The 16027-nt window shown below is 40.6% G+C and overlaps 1 protein-coding gene across 3 annotated transcripts in view; it reads right to left on the reverse strand.

Annotated features, from left to right (window-relative positions):
- Positions 1–1186: 1186 nt before the first annotated feature.
- si:ch73-63e15.2 (protein strawberry notch homolog 2) overlaps positions 1187–16027 on the reverse strand; it is a 69763-nt gene continuing 54922 nt past the window's right edge. For all 3 annotated transcript variants that reach the window (XM_044129771.1, XM_044129772.1, XM_044129773.1), the window contains 16 exons: positions 15552–15637; positions 15041–15223; positions 14818–14939; positions 14602–14733; positions 14069–14204; positions 12833–12945; positions 11003–11074; positions 10781–10889; positions 10622–10693; positions 10402–10545; positions 10131–10225; positions 7482–7574; positions 7260–7391; positions 6858–6934; positions 6445–6635; positions 1187–5751 (listed from right to left, as the gene is read on the reverse strand). In XM_044129771.1, the coding sequence (XP_043985706.1) occupies positions 4643–5751; positions 6445–6635; positions 6858–6934; positions 7260–7391; positions 7482–7574; positions 10131–10225; positions 10402–10545; positions 10622–10693; positions 10781–10889; positions 11003–11074; positions 12833–12945; positions 14069–14204; positions 14602–14733; positions 14818–14939; positions 15041–15223; positions 15552–15637 (2866 nt within the window). In that variant the 3' untranslated portion in view covers positions 1187–4642. The remainder of the gene's footprint in view (positions 5752–6444; positions 6636–6857; positions 6935–7259; positions 7392–7481; positions 7575–10130; positions 10226–10401; positions 10546–10621; positions 10694–10780; positions 10890–11002; positions 11075–12832; positions 12946–14068; positions 14205–14601; positions 14734–14817; positions 14940–15040; positions 15224–15551; positions 15638–16027) is intronic.

The following is a 16027-nucleotide window of genomic DNA, read 5'->3' on the forward strand; positions in this document are numbered from 1 at the left end:
AGTTTACTGACCGTAAAAACATACTTAGCTTAGGTTTTGTAAGGCATGACCTTTGACCGCAATCACGTTAATAAAACATCATTATGCGTCTGTTTCTGTTTTAAATGAGATATCTATTATTATTATTATTATTATTATTATTATTATTATTATTATTATTATTATTATTATTATTATTATTATTATTATTATTATTATTATTGTTATTATTATTATTATTATTTGTAGTAGTAGTAGTAGTAGTAATATATTACAGCAATACAGTACTTCAGTTTTTATGAAACGCAATCTAAAATCTGTGTGTACTACATCACCTCACAAGATTGGTCATACCCCTGAACATTTTCACATTTATTTTGCAACCATTATTGTATTGGGATTTTGAGTCACGTGAAGCTGGACATACCAGTCAAATGGATGGAAATAACAAAAAAAAAAACAAAAACGTTTGGCCAGTGCTTGAATGAATCGCTTTGGTTCTTGTCCTTGTATATTTTTCAGAATGTTTTTCCAATATTTAGCTCCACTAATCGACTAGATTCCCAGCTGTCCCTGCTATGATATACATCCTCACAGCATGATGTTGCCACCACCATGTTCCACCGTTGAGATGTTATGTTCATGATAATGTGCAGTTATTTCCCCAGACGCAGCTGTTTGCATTATTTCTCAAAATTTATTGTTGTTCTGCTTTGACCACATCAACTTATTCAGCATTTCCCTTTAGCTAGACATTTAACAGGACCTATCTGTGCTTTCTTTCGACCACGTTCTTCCTGTCACTTTTCAATATGCATCACATTTTCTCCCGTCTGAGCTGTAGATTTCTTCTTCTCCATCAGGTTAGACAGGTCTCTGTCTGTTTGCAGTTGTGCTTTATACTCTTTCCCTTTTTACTTCCTCCTCGATTGTGGACTGAACAGACCGGTGAGATATTCAAAGTTCTCTGAGAAACCTCTGAGACCTTCGTAGCTTCATAAAATAAACATATTCCTGCTGATTAAATGACAAATCTGGAGTTTAAAAGTAAACTTTAATGCAGTTGCGTCATTCATCCAGGAGAGGGCGATCGCGATTTTTATAACTGCTCAGTGCAACTTCTTCTTCATGACATAATTTAAAATATGAACTCAAAATAATATTGTAAAGCGTAAAAACTCAAATAAACAAACACGACTCCGCTTCAGCAATCTTCAAGTTTTTATTTGTTTACAAAGTTAAGATTGCAGTTTCATATAGTCCTTCCTTTAATGAGTAGAAAACCTTTTCTTAAAGAATTAGTCGAAAGGCACAAATTTTACAATATATACATTTAGATCTAAATTATAAATATATAGAAAACAAAAGCAAAACCCAGAATAAAAGTGCTGAACACAGTTTTTGTCTTATTTTTTTTTTTACAGAAAAAATAGGCTTTGTTTAAAAATACATACAATCAGTAGCATGTTTTTGTGTCATTTTTTTTGTTAGCAATAAATTATTTCAGAGTGATAACATTTATATAATAATATGCAAATGGTGAAGGAACGAGAAACATGGTTACAGTATACAGAGAGCAAGTGTAAAGAACAGAGACGCCAAGCTTGCACTGCTCAATCATAGCCAACACAAACAGTAACTGGATTATGCCATTCTTAGTGCAAAAATGATATATGATTAAAGGCCTACCTAAGCAAATAAAACAATGAAATTGCTGTAAATATAAATTTATATATCTATAAATCCCTCAAACACGTAAAGCTTTAACTTTTGTGACAAACAAACAAAGAAAAAAAAAGAAAAAAACACAAAGAAAGCTTTTGCAGACTGACGTCTTGGAATGTGCCTGAAGAGAAATATGAGAAAGAGAAATAATTGCTTTGAGTGAGTCTTAACAATCTGTGAAATGAGGTGGGAAAGGCTTAGATCTGTTATTTCTGTGTTAAAATATATCCCAGGTGTGAATGAAGCTAAAAAAAATGGATAAAAATAGAATTGTCCGCAGAAAAGGTAAAATTTCTTAAACGAAAGAGGCTTTGATCTTTGCCCTAAGATGGCATAAACATTTAAAATCACTAGCATTTTCACAAGGACAAATAAAGTAATCACATTAAATCTCCAACATAAATACAGCAAGAGTCACAGCACAGAGTTAAGAAACAAACAAACAAACAAACCCCAGAAGCATTAGTTTCATCACTGTTACAAGGGAAAAGAAAACAACAAAAAAACAATATAATCGTGTGAACGCCCTGACACGGTGGGTTTCTTCCTGAGATTGATAAAAGGTCTCGCATGTTGGAGCCAGTATCTTTAGGGGTGTCTGTCTGTGGAACACTTTGGTATTTCTGGGACGAACGGGTCGAGAGGACAGCGGGAGCTAAAATAAACCCAGACACTGTACAGCAGTACAGAACAGTGCAATCTTATTTGGTGGCAGGTTATAATAAAAATTTGTTTTACTCTTAAGCAATCTTCAACACAAAGTAACTTCCCTGACCAAAATATACCACGGACTACTATAAGAAGATAACATGTCTAAAATCTAAATATCCCTTAAATATAAATAACAATAGGTTTCAGAATAGCAATACGTGAAACACCAGCTCGTCACGCTCACCGAGTCAAAGTGTACTTTACAAAACGAACGTGACGGAAATAAGGATTCAAACCACAACTACGACTACAGCCGCAAAGCTTTGCCTGCTGGAGCGTAAACGTTTTTTTTTGTTGTTGTTGTTGTTTCGTTTCAAAACTATTGTATTGGTTATTGCTTTTTCGACAAGTTGAACTTCTGGCAATTTGTCACGAACCAGCTACAGTGCATTGTTTTCACACACGAATATCACCAGATGTTAGGTTTAGGAAACATCATACACGCTGAGAGCTGAAAAAGGACAGCATAGCTGCTCAGCCTTTCTGTTTTCCTATGTCGAAGATGATGGATAGAAATGAAAAAAACAAAACAAAACAAACAAACAAAAAAAAAAAAACAAGAGACAAAAACCGCGACTTTCTGTGTTTTTCCACGGGTTTTAGAGACTGAAACGAGGCATGAGCTGGTTACAGTTATCAAGGTTGACAGTTTAAAGTTGCGTCACATGAGTACCGCTGCTCACTACTGGTCAGCTGGCTGAAAAGTATTCCTGCTGATAAACACATAAATCTAATAGATAGAATTATTTTATAAAGCAATAATAATAATAAATATTTGACTATATTTTAGTTAGAAATCGCTTCTTTTCTGTTTCATTGAAAATTTTATTGTGATTTTTACACGAGAATCTCATACCAGCCCATGCCTACAGAGGGAAACAAATTCAAGAGGACAAACACACATTTACAAACACTCAAAGAGCTCCAATATAAAACAGAATCTGCATCGGAGGAGTGCTACAAAAAAAAAATAAATAAAAAAATCGAGACAAGACGGAGATTTTGACCAGGAAGGAGGCGGATGAGGATGAAGAAATGAGGAGGAGGAGGGCAACAACAGAGAAGAAGAGATGCAATCTGGTCCAGAGGTCCTGGTGCGAGAACATGACGGGGCTTCTCTGAGCGTAGTGTTTTCCGTTTCAGAGACCTGATAACCTCCAAGCGTCTAACCAGGTGTTAGCCAAGCTGTCGTGTGCGAGTCTGTCCACTCGCTTCACCTCTCGACACCTTGAATCCTTCCCCTGATTTGTTTTCCAACCAAAGAGCAGCAAAGCAGACAACTTTACACCAGGAAAGAACCGACTAAATGGCGGCTGACTCACTCACTCACTCATTCATGGGGTCAAAGTTAAATACAAATAAACATGTATTAAATTAAGAATAAAACCACCGCTCAAGAGTACAAATCTATACATTAGGCTACAAGGAGTATTAAAGACTGCATTTATAGGTTTTCCTCTGAAGGCACTGTTTGTCGCAACAGCAGGCTGATCTTCCTCCCTTTCTTCTTCCTCGCGCTAGTGTTCATAGAAGCAGGGAGAGAACCAGGAGGGACGATGTGGAGGAAATAACAGAAGAAGGAGGCATTTCGTGGCTAACCAGCTAAAAAGATTTCATGTTTTCTCTTTCTCTCTCTCTCTCTGTTGTTTTGTTTTGTTTCACTCAAACTCAGCATACATGTTTTCCCCCCAGAAAAGTAACAGAAATAGCAAAAGTTGTAAATGGTGAGAGACGTTTTTAGAGCTTCCAGCAACTTCACTCGTTACGAATCAGCAGCGGGATTTGTTGTTGTTGTTTGTTTTTAAAAATTTCCATGCCTCAGTGAATAAGTTTTGTGTTTCTTGACAGCTCCTGTTTTTTTTTCCCACTAAAAGGTGGTTAGTTTTTTTTTGGTTTTGTTTTGTTTTTTACTTGTAAAACAGCTGCCTTTTACTGTGTAGGGCACACTTTGGTGCAGAAATCTGCTATCGACTGAGTCTGCCATCACCTCAGGGGGCGGGAGGGGGTCCAGCACAGGACAGGCAGTGACGTGACTATAGGCCCTGAGGGGTTCAGGGGGTCAGAGGGTCGGGGGGGAGAGGAAGGAGGGTAGGACAGATTCTAGACAGCAGCAAACAAGATGCGATCTGCTTTAAAAAAAAAAAAAAAACACAAAAACCAAAACACCAAAAAAAAAAAAAAAAAAAAAAAAGGACAGATTCCAGACAGTTTGTAACGATTTGAGCTCTCAGTCTTGCTGACGGTACTGGATGACGGACTTGCGGTCGGGTCCGGCTTGCAGCATGCTGTTCAGAGCCTCGCGGACGTCCAGCGCGCCCGCGCCGCACTGGCCGTTGGGTAAAGGGTCCGAGAGCGGCAGCAGCGGGTTCGCCGTAAAGCAGGAGGAGTGCGCCGCGCTGGAGTACAGCGAGGACGAGGAGGAGGATGACGAGGACGAGGAGGACGGATTGGGGTAGTGGGGCAGAGCGGAAGACGACGAGATGGCTTTCTGCGCGGGCGGGGGCGGAGACAGGTTCGCGCAAAGTAGCTCTAGTATGTCCTGGTGGTTGTTGACCAACAAGTCGCGGCTTTGCACCTGCGTCTGCTGCTCCTGCTGCGGCTCCGGCGCGCGCTGCAGGTCAAACTGGCTGGACGGCGTCGCCGCCGTCTCCGACGTGTGCTGCAGGATGTGCTGCAGGTCGAGATGGGGCAGCTGCGTCTGCGGGGCGGTCAACATGTCCGGCGGCGTCTGGCCCAAGAGAACGTCCAGGTTGAAATCATCCACGAACGCGGCCGGGTTGGCCGTGGTGCTGTCCGGAGACGAAGAAGGCGGGCTCACGGTCAGGTCCAAGATTTCGTCCAGAGGGCTCTTGGAAGACAGAAGAGCAGCCGGCGGGAACTGGGTGAGCTGGAGCGGCGGGTTCTTGGATTGAGGGAAAGACATGAAAGATGACGAGCCGTAGAACGGCGGGAATCTGTGGCTGGGCTGGCAGACCTGGCCGTTGGTGGCGGAGGAGGAAGAGGGCAATGAGGAGGAGGAGGAGTTGTTGGACCAGCCGTTGAGAGCGAACAGCGATGGGCTGTGGGAGGACGGCTGGGAGAAGCTGCCGAGCTGAGTCCTCTGCAGAGCGTTCAGGTTCTGTTTGGGGAACGGGTTGGACACCAGAGTATGGGCGAGCGACTGGTTTTGGATGGGCTTCTGGCTGAACAGGTTCTCCAGAAGGTGCTTGTTCTCCTGCTCCATTTTGCGCATGCGCTCCTGCTGCTCCTTCTCCTTTCGCCTCCGTTTCACCTCCTCGTCCATCTGCATCAGCTCCTCGCGCACGCGGGCCACGCAGTTTTCTGGGATCTTGATGCCTGTGTGCAGCGACCGCGGAGAGAGAGAAACCAATGAGTCTCGAGAGACCAATCAAACGCTTCTTAAACACATCAAACAACTCTCTATTCAACAGCCCCCTTACTTAAAACATAAAGTTTCCTTGCAAAAGTATTAATTTACCTGCAGATTTTGTCATGTTGCAACAGCAAACTACATGAAGTTTGGATTCTTTGTGATAAAATTACAAAAAGTAGTCATAATAGCACATTTTTCTGGACAATAAATCGTACCAGAAATTATTGTGATAAACGATAATATAACTGCTTCCAGCCAATCTTCAAGTAATATATTGATGATGGTGCAAGTTCGCTCTCTCAAGCTTGCAAATTTTGAAGACTAAGAAATATTTTTCTTCAGTGGAAAAATATTTTAAATATCTCAAAACAATAACTAAAATGGAAATAAAAACCACATATAACCGAGACTGCAACTAAAATGAATTGTAAAATCTCCAAAAACAAAATTGGCCTTCAAGGATGTCAATCATCATCAAGAATCTGTGGCAAAACGTAAAGATGGATGCTCACAAACTTCATTCGAATACAAGGACATTTTATTTTTATGACATTTGCAGCTAATTCTTGTGAAGATCATTCACACGTAGACCTCAGTCGTCCCCAAGGACTTCCATGCAGTCGTGTGCACGACGCTGAAACGTTGGATGCACTCACCGACTTGCTTGTTGTGCTGCTTGGTTTTGAGGCGGACGATCTGCAGAATGCTGGAGCTGGTGATGTCGGACACGACGTCGGAGACCCGCTTCCACACCCGTAACAAAGCTCCGCACAGCATGTGATACTGGCGGAGACGCATGCCCGCCAGGCACTCCTGGCCCTCCTCGATTTTCTTACACTTCCCATTCCTTTGAGAGGCAGACAGGAAATGGATTAACAGCCATCCAGTGCTTGACAAACGCTAAGGTAGAAGGCAATTGGATTTCTTCTATTTTCATTGTTTTTATTTGCTAAGTGTGACATTTATTTATAACTCCAATGATTTTACAAGCTATAATAATTACTGGACTGATCAGAGGAAGCTTGAGCTGATAATCCTTGGGGATGTTGTGGATGTTTTTGTTACTCACCAGTTGGCGTGGCTGCAGTTCTTAAAGGAAAAGGTGAACTGGTTCTCCCAGCTCTCCCTGGCCTCCAAGAAAGTAACCTGAAACAGCAGAGAGTCAACATGATAATCTGTCGAAAGTTCAGCAAGTGCAGACTCGCAAAGCACCAACACGGCTTTGGCGAAACAAGTCCACCAGGGGGCAGCAGACTCCAGGCTATGAACATCCATCTTTTTCAAAGCAATTTCCAGAGCTATTAGTTTTTAAATGGCAATGTCAGGAAATAATCAATATTTGCTAAAAAAAATTAAGGTGGAGAAAATATCATAAAATAGACAAAAATATGATGGAAGTATAAAAAGTTTATTTAAATGTGCTAGACGCAGTGGATAGGAAAGCAATATTTCTGGTTACTTGACTTCTTACCTTTCTGTAACGTTGCTGCAGGTTGCTGAGGCTCTCAGGCTGCGTCTGCTTGCCAATGTTGGGCTTGTAGATGTTGAAGTTTTTACCTCTTCCCTGCTCGGCCAGCAGCACACACGGGCTGTTACCTCGCAGCTGGAGAGAGAACACACAATTTTAGTATCTGATTCTTTTACCGCACACAGGGAAGCTTTAGGGAGCCTGGACAGAGATGGATGAGCGGACCTTATGGGAAAGGTAGAATCCCTCTTCAGGACCGGTGAGCTTCAGTGACCTGTTGTACGCCTCCTCCCACGGCATTCCTCTGTCCACGCTGATCTGCAGGGCAAAAAACATGAGGGTCAAGCGTGTGATGTGACTTTAGGTGTCTGCAAACATCTGTTCAACAAATATCGAAGACTAATAAAGCAACACTCAAGAGGATAGCTACAAGTTAGCGCTATAAGCTACTGAAACATCTTTTACCTTTACCCTTTCTTATGTTTTGTAATTCCTAACAAAAATGTAATAAACCTTAATATCCTGTGAAATATTCATTTTGGTTTTGCTGTGTAAAACCACCATTTGTTTCTACATATTTCTGCCACTTATTTGATCATCTTTCAGAGACTCACAAATGCAAGCAGGTAAGCCTTTCAGAAATGTCATAAATAATTTTTTTTACTTCAAGTTTCAGTGGGGTGTAAATAAGACACAACACAGCCACTGGGTCCTATGCTGGATGAGGATCCTTATTTATATTGGTAGAGCACAGAGTGAACAGGATGCTATGGGAAGCAAAACAACCCTAAAGCTTCACGCCACTCAATAACAATCATTAGAACTATACTTATTAAACTGTGCGACACATCATCCACATGCCAACAACTTGGCTGGAAGAGATAGCAGAAAACAAAAACATTTCCTGTTTGAAATTTTGTTGGACTTTAAATTTTCCCAGTAATTATTCCAATAGATGGTAATATTGCTTTGAGATCATTTTTCAAATTTATATTGATAACATTATAATAATGCGAAGACCAAAAAAAAACCTTAAATTTTCTAAAGAACACTTAACACCAGGACTGGAAGATATTTTAAAAATATAAAAATAAAACCAGGCAACCAAAGTCAATAAGTAAAACAGAAACAGAAACCATAAGTAAAATGGATTATGAAGTCTCTGTAAATTCATCTTAATTTATCATTTGATTCATTAATTGTTGCGACAAGCTTATTCCTGTCCTACCATCACAAACATAAACATGAAGCTTGTGCTGTAAAGTCTTCTAGGACTAACTGGAGTTAATACAGTTTAGTCAGATGAGATCAAAATGGTTTTTTTTGTTTTTTCTTTTTGCCAACGAAGACCTAACGTTGGTTTTAGTTATGGTGGATGTGTACCAGCACATGATGATCATGTGCTGGTACACACCAGTGTACCACCAGTAACAACTTATGCAGAAGCTCCAGGTGCTGAAGCCAGCCAGCAGGGTCTGACTTAAAAGACTACAAGAGGAAAATAATCATTTTCACCAGACTGTTCTCTATTATCAGACGGTCCTAGACTCACACAGGTGACTCGTGTAACTCCCTCTCCGAGCTTATTAAAATGGTCTCTGTCCGCAGGATTCAGTTTGACGGCCGACTCCGAAATGTCAAGTGTAGGTTGGCCTGAAGCAGGCAGTTAAAAGTGGCAGATACCAGTAATTATCCTGTTGCCACCTACAACTAGAATCTGCATGGGCTCCACAGCCCCGGGCTAAGCTTGTATAATCATAGTCTTACTGCTGGCAAAGTGACATCAATCAAAACTCTAATACTGCAGTCGCAACCGCTTGGGGGAGGGCAGGTTACATGGAAAAAAGTTTTTCTTTTTTCTTCATATCGAACGTTGTTCTGATGTAAAATCCACCTGAAAGCTTTGAAATCTTGGCTGTTGATTTTATTGTGAGTGGATGACTAAGAGGCTTATTAGAGCCCTATAAATTTACCTGGAATAACAGGAAGAGACAGCGAGAGATTAAAGAGTTTCTCCAGATAAAATCTAAGCGGAGAACAGAAACACAATGTACTGTGAAAACATGCTGGTCATACGTCACTATGACGCGTCTACCGTTATGTTGCATACCTGAAACATCAACTCTTTATGATGGGTAGCAGAGTATTTCAACTAAATGATGTCATAGTGGAGTTTGTCCACTTTTCCCACAGTATAATTTAAGCGCTTTTCAGGGAACGCTTGAAAACTTTTCCAGCACCACATGAGATAAAAACAATACAAGTGAATCTAATGAGTCTAAAAAAGACAATTTCAATTCACTAATACATGACACCATTTACTACTGTTATTAATAGCATATTGTGATTGTATTCGACATAGCAGGGGCAATGGAAACTAAAATACAACATTTTTTTGTTGTTGAAAAGTCTCTCTCACTCACCCTACACACCTGAACGATCTAAGAACAAAACACTAAATTAACAAATTTCAATAACTGTAATGTACAAAATGTAAGACAACCTTTAATTCAATTACACAGATCAATAAGTCATGAGTCATTAGGAAAATGAAATATTCATTACGTTGAACAAATTGCTTTGCACTTAGTTAAACGACCTTCCAGCTCAAATTAAATGTTTAAACACAATATAAATAATCAATTGACTTACTGTAAAGACGCTTTGCTCCAAAAAAGTTTATTATAATTTTATTATAAAACTGGGCAGACAGTATACCAAGCACTTTTGAAACCTTGAAAACACTATGGATGGGAAAATATTCCTATTTTCAAGGATTTTAAGCATCGGAAAATCCTTAAAAATGACACTGACAAGAGTCTCAGAGCTGACATAAACCGTAACACACCGGAGGTGAGGTTGTGCAGTGCCTACCTTATAAAGAACAACCTGTCCATCTTGAGGATTTCCGACTGTCAGGAAAGTTTCCTGCTTCTCCTCATAAATCTCATCATTGCCGGGGGCCAGATCTGGGTTAGTCGCAAGACAATAAATAGAGGATTACACTTTATTACCTGTAAACCAACAAATTATAAACCCCACACCTGCCAGCAGCTGATTGTGTGGCGATAAAAGATCCACATTAGTTGGATTTTATGAGCTATTTTATGTTTACCCAAAAAGTAACCCTGTTGAGACACCGTACCTAGGATTCCCATGTCGTATTTTCCCTCCTTCTTGTCCTTCTCAATCAGGTAGTCGAAGTTATCTGTGAAGTACTGGAAGAGGTAGTTCTGCTTGTGGACCTCCAGGCCCAGGATGCGGTTCAGGAACTTGGTGATGCTGCAGTCTGACATAACACAACACAGCTTTGTGACGAAACCTGAACACACGGTTCAAACAAAATGCCGTTTGGAAACTCTTACCTTTCTCAGTACTGATGCCAAAGCGAGGCTCCTTACAGATGATGCCCACATCCATCATTCCAACTTTCATGTCTAAAATAAACGATATAAAAACATTTTAGTTACCAGACAACAGGAGACTGTAAGCTGGAGAAAGATGTTCTCTGAATCTAGTCTGACCTCTGAAGAACATGGCGTCCCCTTCGGGGTATCCTTTGGGAGGAGGCACCTTGTTTTCTATGTATCCATTGATTGATTTGGTGATTTTATCCAGGGCCTTGGTACCATACTGCAGAAAGAAAATGTTTTTGTACTCTTATGAGCGTATTTCAAGAAACTACATAATTTTAATATATTAGGCTGAGTGTTACATTCCAGTAAACGACTCCTGAAAACACACACCTTGTTCTCAAAGTTGTACTTGCTCAGGTCCCTCGATTCAGTGGCTCTCCTGTCACCGTGGGTCAAAGCACCCTGCACACAGGAATAGCAACAACAATTCAATGTCATGAGCTTCAATGCTAGTAACAGTTTACCACCTTATGCATTGCTAAGGTGGTAAATTCTTAGCAATGCGTAAGAATTTACCGAATTCATTTGGACCGCACCAGAGGTCACCTCAATTGAACCGAGACCAAGGTTTTTAAGCAGACCAGAATGAGCAACAGAATTCGATTGTGCATTCACACCTTCCCAAGTGAATCCCACCTTCTAGACAAACTAACTAGAGTTAAACAGACTAAACACGCCTGGTGTGAACACACCCTGAAATCACCTAAGTCTATGTATCAAAACCCAACTGATAATATTCTAAAAACTTTAGTCTACATGTACTGAGTTCATACTTTGATCAGCACTTTTTTTAGGGTCTCAGTGCAGTCAATACCCACACCTAACACACAGATGACAACAAATTTGTTTCCTAACTGATGCTCTACTTTCTTTGTTTAACTTTAAAGTTATTCACATTTGTTCAGTTCTTTTGTTTTCTCTCACACTATAATCACGTTCAAACTAAAGTCTGAGTGCGTGAGGGAAATGTCAGACAAAGCCAAGTCTCAGGCAGCGCCAGCTAAAATAAAGGAATGATAGGAAAACAGCTGGATCGCTTTGCCAAAACTGATTCCACAACTATTCTTGTGTCCATTGGCTGCAAAGCTGTCCGGTTGGGCTGACTGTGTCCGGTTTGAGCACACGGCCGGATCAGATGCGAACTATTCTTGATACATATTTACCACACACTCAGCTGGCGAAAAGGCAGAAACGACTTCCTGGAACCGCCGTTCCCTTTCCCCTTCCCTACCGTTTTCCCCTAAAACAGCCGTCATGCTGTGTCACTATGGAAATAGACGAGTGCTAGCGCCGAAAAGCATCGATAATGATGGAAAATAACTGTAGTCTTAAATCATTAAGACAGGGGTGCTTTTGCTTTGCTCGCTCGGTTTTCCGTTAGGGGAAAGACCCAGAATGTGTTGAGGTTTGTGAAGAAACAAAGGATCCTCGGGCAAACATCCCAAAGGAACAGGAAGGACAAAGGGTGAAGTCGCAGTGAAAACCCAGACTCCATAGAAAATAAAAACAGAGAGAAGATCTTCCTTGTTTTCAATAAAACAGTTTTGTTTTTTTTCACAGATTTAGAAAGAACAAAACACCTCTAGTCATGGGGAAGATTTCCTCTGGTGAAAGGAAAAATAAAGATGCAGTACAAACCATAACAAACACATCAAACTGGAGACGCATTTCAGTCAATTCTGATTTCACCTTAAAGGTTATTACAAAAAAAATATTTCAGATCAGTATAAAAATGATTGCCTTCCAGTCTTCCAGTGGTTATAAAAATGTATTTGGGGAATACTCCATTTTTACGGCTACCTTGAAAACAACAACATTTTCATGCGGTTGTGATTATCCAGTAAGTGTTTTCAAATTAGCAGTCACCAGGTGTATAATCCTGACTCTAATTATCGATTCAGATTTTTAAAACACGTTTCATACAAAAGAACATCCATATTTTAAAAAAATCCCACATCACGGCTACTGAATACAGCTAAGTCTAAGTCGTCTTCCTGGAGTAACAACTTCTACACTGAAGAATGTTTTGTTACCACCACCTGGTAGACATGATGCTTTCACTGAGGACAAAAATGACTGGATATCTGAGTATCCAGCCAGCTGACTATTGGTTAAAGTTGATCAAGCTGAGTTTTTTTCAGGCCATGTCTAACCACTTACCAGGCTCTCGAGTCTTTTGGCCACAATAGATGCGAAACGTCTCTCCCCGGCCAACTCTGAGATGAGGAAGATGTACTCTGGTGCTGTGACTTGATTGGACCGGTGAGTGCGACCTGGAAAAAAAAAAACAGAAGACAAGGGGAGGTGAGTGTGTACCTACAGCTTCTGAAGATGATGACAACAGATTGTTGCTTAATTCGTCCTCTGTGTAGTGATTCACAACTTCACACCTTTCATTAGAGCGGTGTAGGCATGTGTTCACAAGTGAAAAACTTCATTCCATGTGAGGTTTCCTAATGACATACAAGTCACTGTCACAAGACTGCAGATTTTAAGATAAGACGCTCTAAATGTCAGAAACAAATTTAAAACAAGTTGGGGATGTTGTTTGTTGCACATTTCGGATTATGTAACAACAAACACAGTTTCGCAGAAACTGTGAAAACAGGCTTCATGGTAAGAGGTGACCGTGAAGCCTGAACAGATTGATAGGGATGAATAAAAAATTTCCAATGTTTTTTTTCTCATCAACCTTCTGCAACTTGCACATAAATGTTTCATGATGAAATACACTATTTATGCTGGCTCTGAGTAGGAGTGGGAACTATCTGTGTGAAACGGCAAACTAAACACAAAAACCTATTAGAATAAATATATAGCTGGGGAAAAAAAAATCAAGCAAATGAATGAAGGTATTTGTGGGAGTGTGCTCTTGCAGAAACCACAGAGGAGGAAGAGGACGTCACTATTCAGCTTAGGTAAGAAAACAAGGAGAGTCGGGGTAAAACAACAAGAGAGAAAATTGCAGAATGATTTTTATAACCACAGCTTTTATATTTTCAGAAACATTTGGGGGAACTTTTTCTCCTCATTTGGATATAAAGGCAACTTTGGTTTAAATCTCTTAAAAAAAGATCAACCTACTAATAAGACCTTTGACATAAAGTCAAAGAGTCTGACATTGGAGCTAACTTTAGAGAGCTGACATAACCCTGGGACAAATCTAAAAATTGGACAGGGGGGCAGTTTTTAACATATTAGCTGATGATTCATAGACAAATAATTACTCTGAAGGCTGCATGTGGGTTCTGAGGTCAGTGATGACTTTCTGACAGAGACAAAACGGTTCTGTGTGAATCGCAGCTAACAGACAACAAAAACTGCTTCAAAAGGTCAGATGTTTTTTCTACAAAGTTCCCCAGCTTTGTGATTCCGAGGTTCATTTCCCTGACTTACCGAACTGCTGGATGGCCCGGTCTGCACTCCACGGCAGCTCCAAGGTCATGTGGACCCTTCGCCTCTGGTTCTTCACTCGTTTGTCGGCCTGCAGGGAAATCCCTGAGCTGGCTGCTTCTGAGATGATGGCCACCAACTGCAACACACAAGCCTGGATGTTAATGCACGTCAAGCAGACGGACGTCCATGAAGCAGCGCCACAGGAAATCGTTCCTGCCTGTAGCTGTCAGATTATACAACAGCCGACTTTAAGTGTCTTTAAGTCTAAGTTTACGCTGGAGTTATTTTTTGATTTATTTATACATACTGTTTAATCCTATGTACATATTTATTATTTAATTGATTTATTCTATATTTAGGTCATATTTAATAAATGTTATATCATGTATTTGCATTTGCCAGTAGTTAATACTCTGAATGGAGTAGCTTGTCAACAAAAAAGCCATTTCTCCTTGGAGATCAGTGAAGTCTATCCTATTCTATTCTGTTTCAACAGTGATGGACCCTCATTTTGTTAAATTGCCTTTGCTGACCTTTTCTCCACACATGAAGCGGTCCTTCTCCTTGATGTTGATTTGGTCGATGGTGGAGCCTTGCTCGGCCCGGGACTCGTAGCGAACGGTGCCGTCTGGACGCCGCACCACGCGACCTTTACGTCCAGTCATCTGTTAAAATACATATATTTAAGAAAAATCTCATTTTCGAATCAAACATTTTCAGCAAAATATAAAAATAGACAAACTTCATACCTCAGAAACTTTATCTGGTCCTCCAAACCTATCTATAAGCACATCCAATGTGTTGAGAGGTAGTTCTTTTCCCAGTTCAGCAATTTTATTGAGCAGGCTGTGCTTCATCTCCTCTATCCTAGCTGTAAACGCAAGAAAAAGAAGAGCACAGTCAAGGTGACTTGTAAAATTTACCCTGCTTGCGAGGCGACGGCGGAAAGATATTGACGGCCAAAGGCTCTACCTGACTGGTGGCTAGTGTGGTTAACAAAGATGACGTCATCGTTGTCTTGCAGGGAGTCTGGCGAAGAGTTGGAGTCGGTGTCCATCCCCTCAGAGTCACTGCTGCTGTCGTCAGAGATGTTGATCACTCCGCCGCTGTCCACTGTGTGCTTGGGCATCTTTGCCTGGCGACCTCGAGGCTTCCCTGAATGGAAAATTGGACGTGATGATACAGTAATGACTCGATTGTGTTTTACCCCAAAGATCTGCATTTAAAGTCCAAAACCGCGATTAAATTTTTTATTATGAGTGTGAATTCAGTAGCAAGTCACAAACCGAAAATACTGAAGTGTTCTTAAAAAAATTTATGCCGTGATGAGGCACAGTACTGATAAAAAAGTTCTTTAGTGTGTCTTTTTCATACTTTTCCACACCCGGGAAATAATAAAAGCTAATTTCTTACTCTTCCATACTTTGTAGAAACCCAGTCATCTGTGGTTTTGTGAGTCAAATCGATTCATTGTGCTTCGTACCTTTTTTTCTTTTATTCCCTGGTGCCTTCTCTCTCCTTTGTTTCTCTGAAGGAAAGTGCTTTGTTACAAGAGACTGGAATACTCCCCTGGAGAGAGGAAGAGAAAAAGAGAGACAAACTTTTCTTGTGATGTCAAAGCAATAAAGACAACGAAGGGCAGATTTCCAACACTGTGCATTCCTTCTTCGGGCTTCCGAAAGCTGCCAGATGCTGACAGGCAGATGAAGATGCTACTGGACGACCTAATATGATCCGGCTTTCAGACACGTCTGCCGCAAAAGGCTTGGGGTCAGCTAAGTTCAGCACCCAAAACTTCCTTCTTTTTTTTTTCATTTTTATGAATGAGTCATTCTATGATAAAATAGCTGCAGACAACAAAGCGGTAACACGGTTTAAATTAGCACAAACCAAGCTGCATGACGAGAGCCACTCACACATTGTGAGGAACAACCTCCGCAATTGAATCACTACTTGATC

This window comes from Gambusia affinis, linkage group LG10, assembly GCF_019740435.1.
Source record: "Gambusia affinis linkage group LG10, SWU_Gaff_1.0, whole genome shotgun sequence".
Taxonomy (NCBI): Eukaryota; Metazoa; Chordata; class Actinopteri; order Cyprinodontiformes; family Poeciliidae; genus Gambusia; species Gambusia affinis.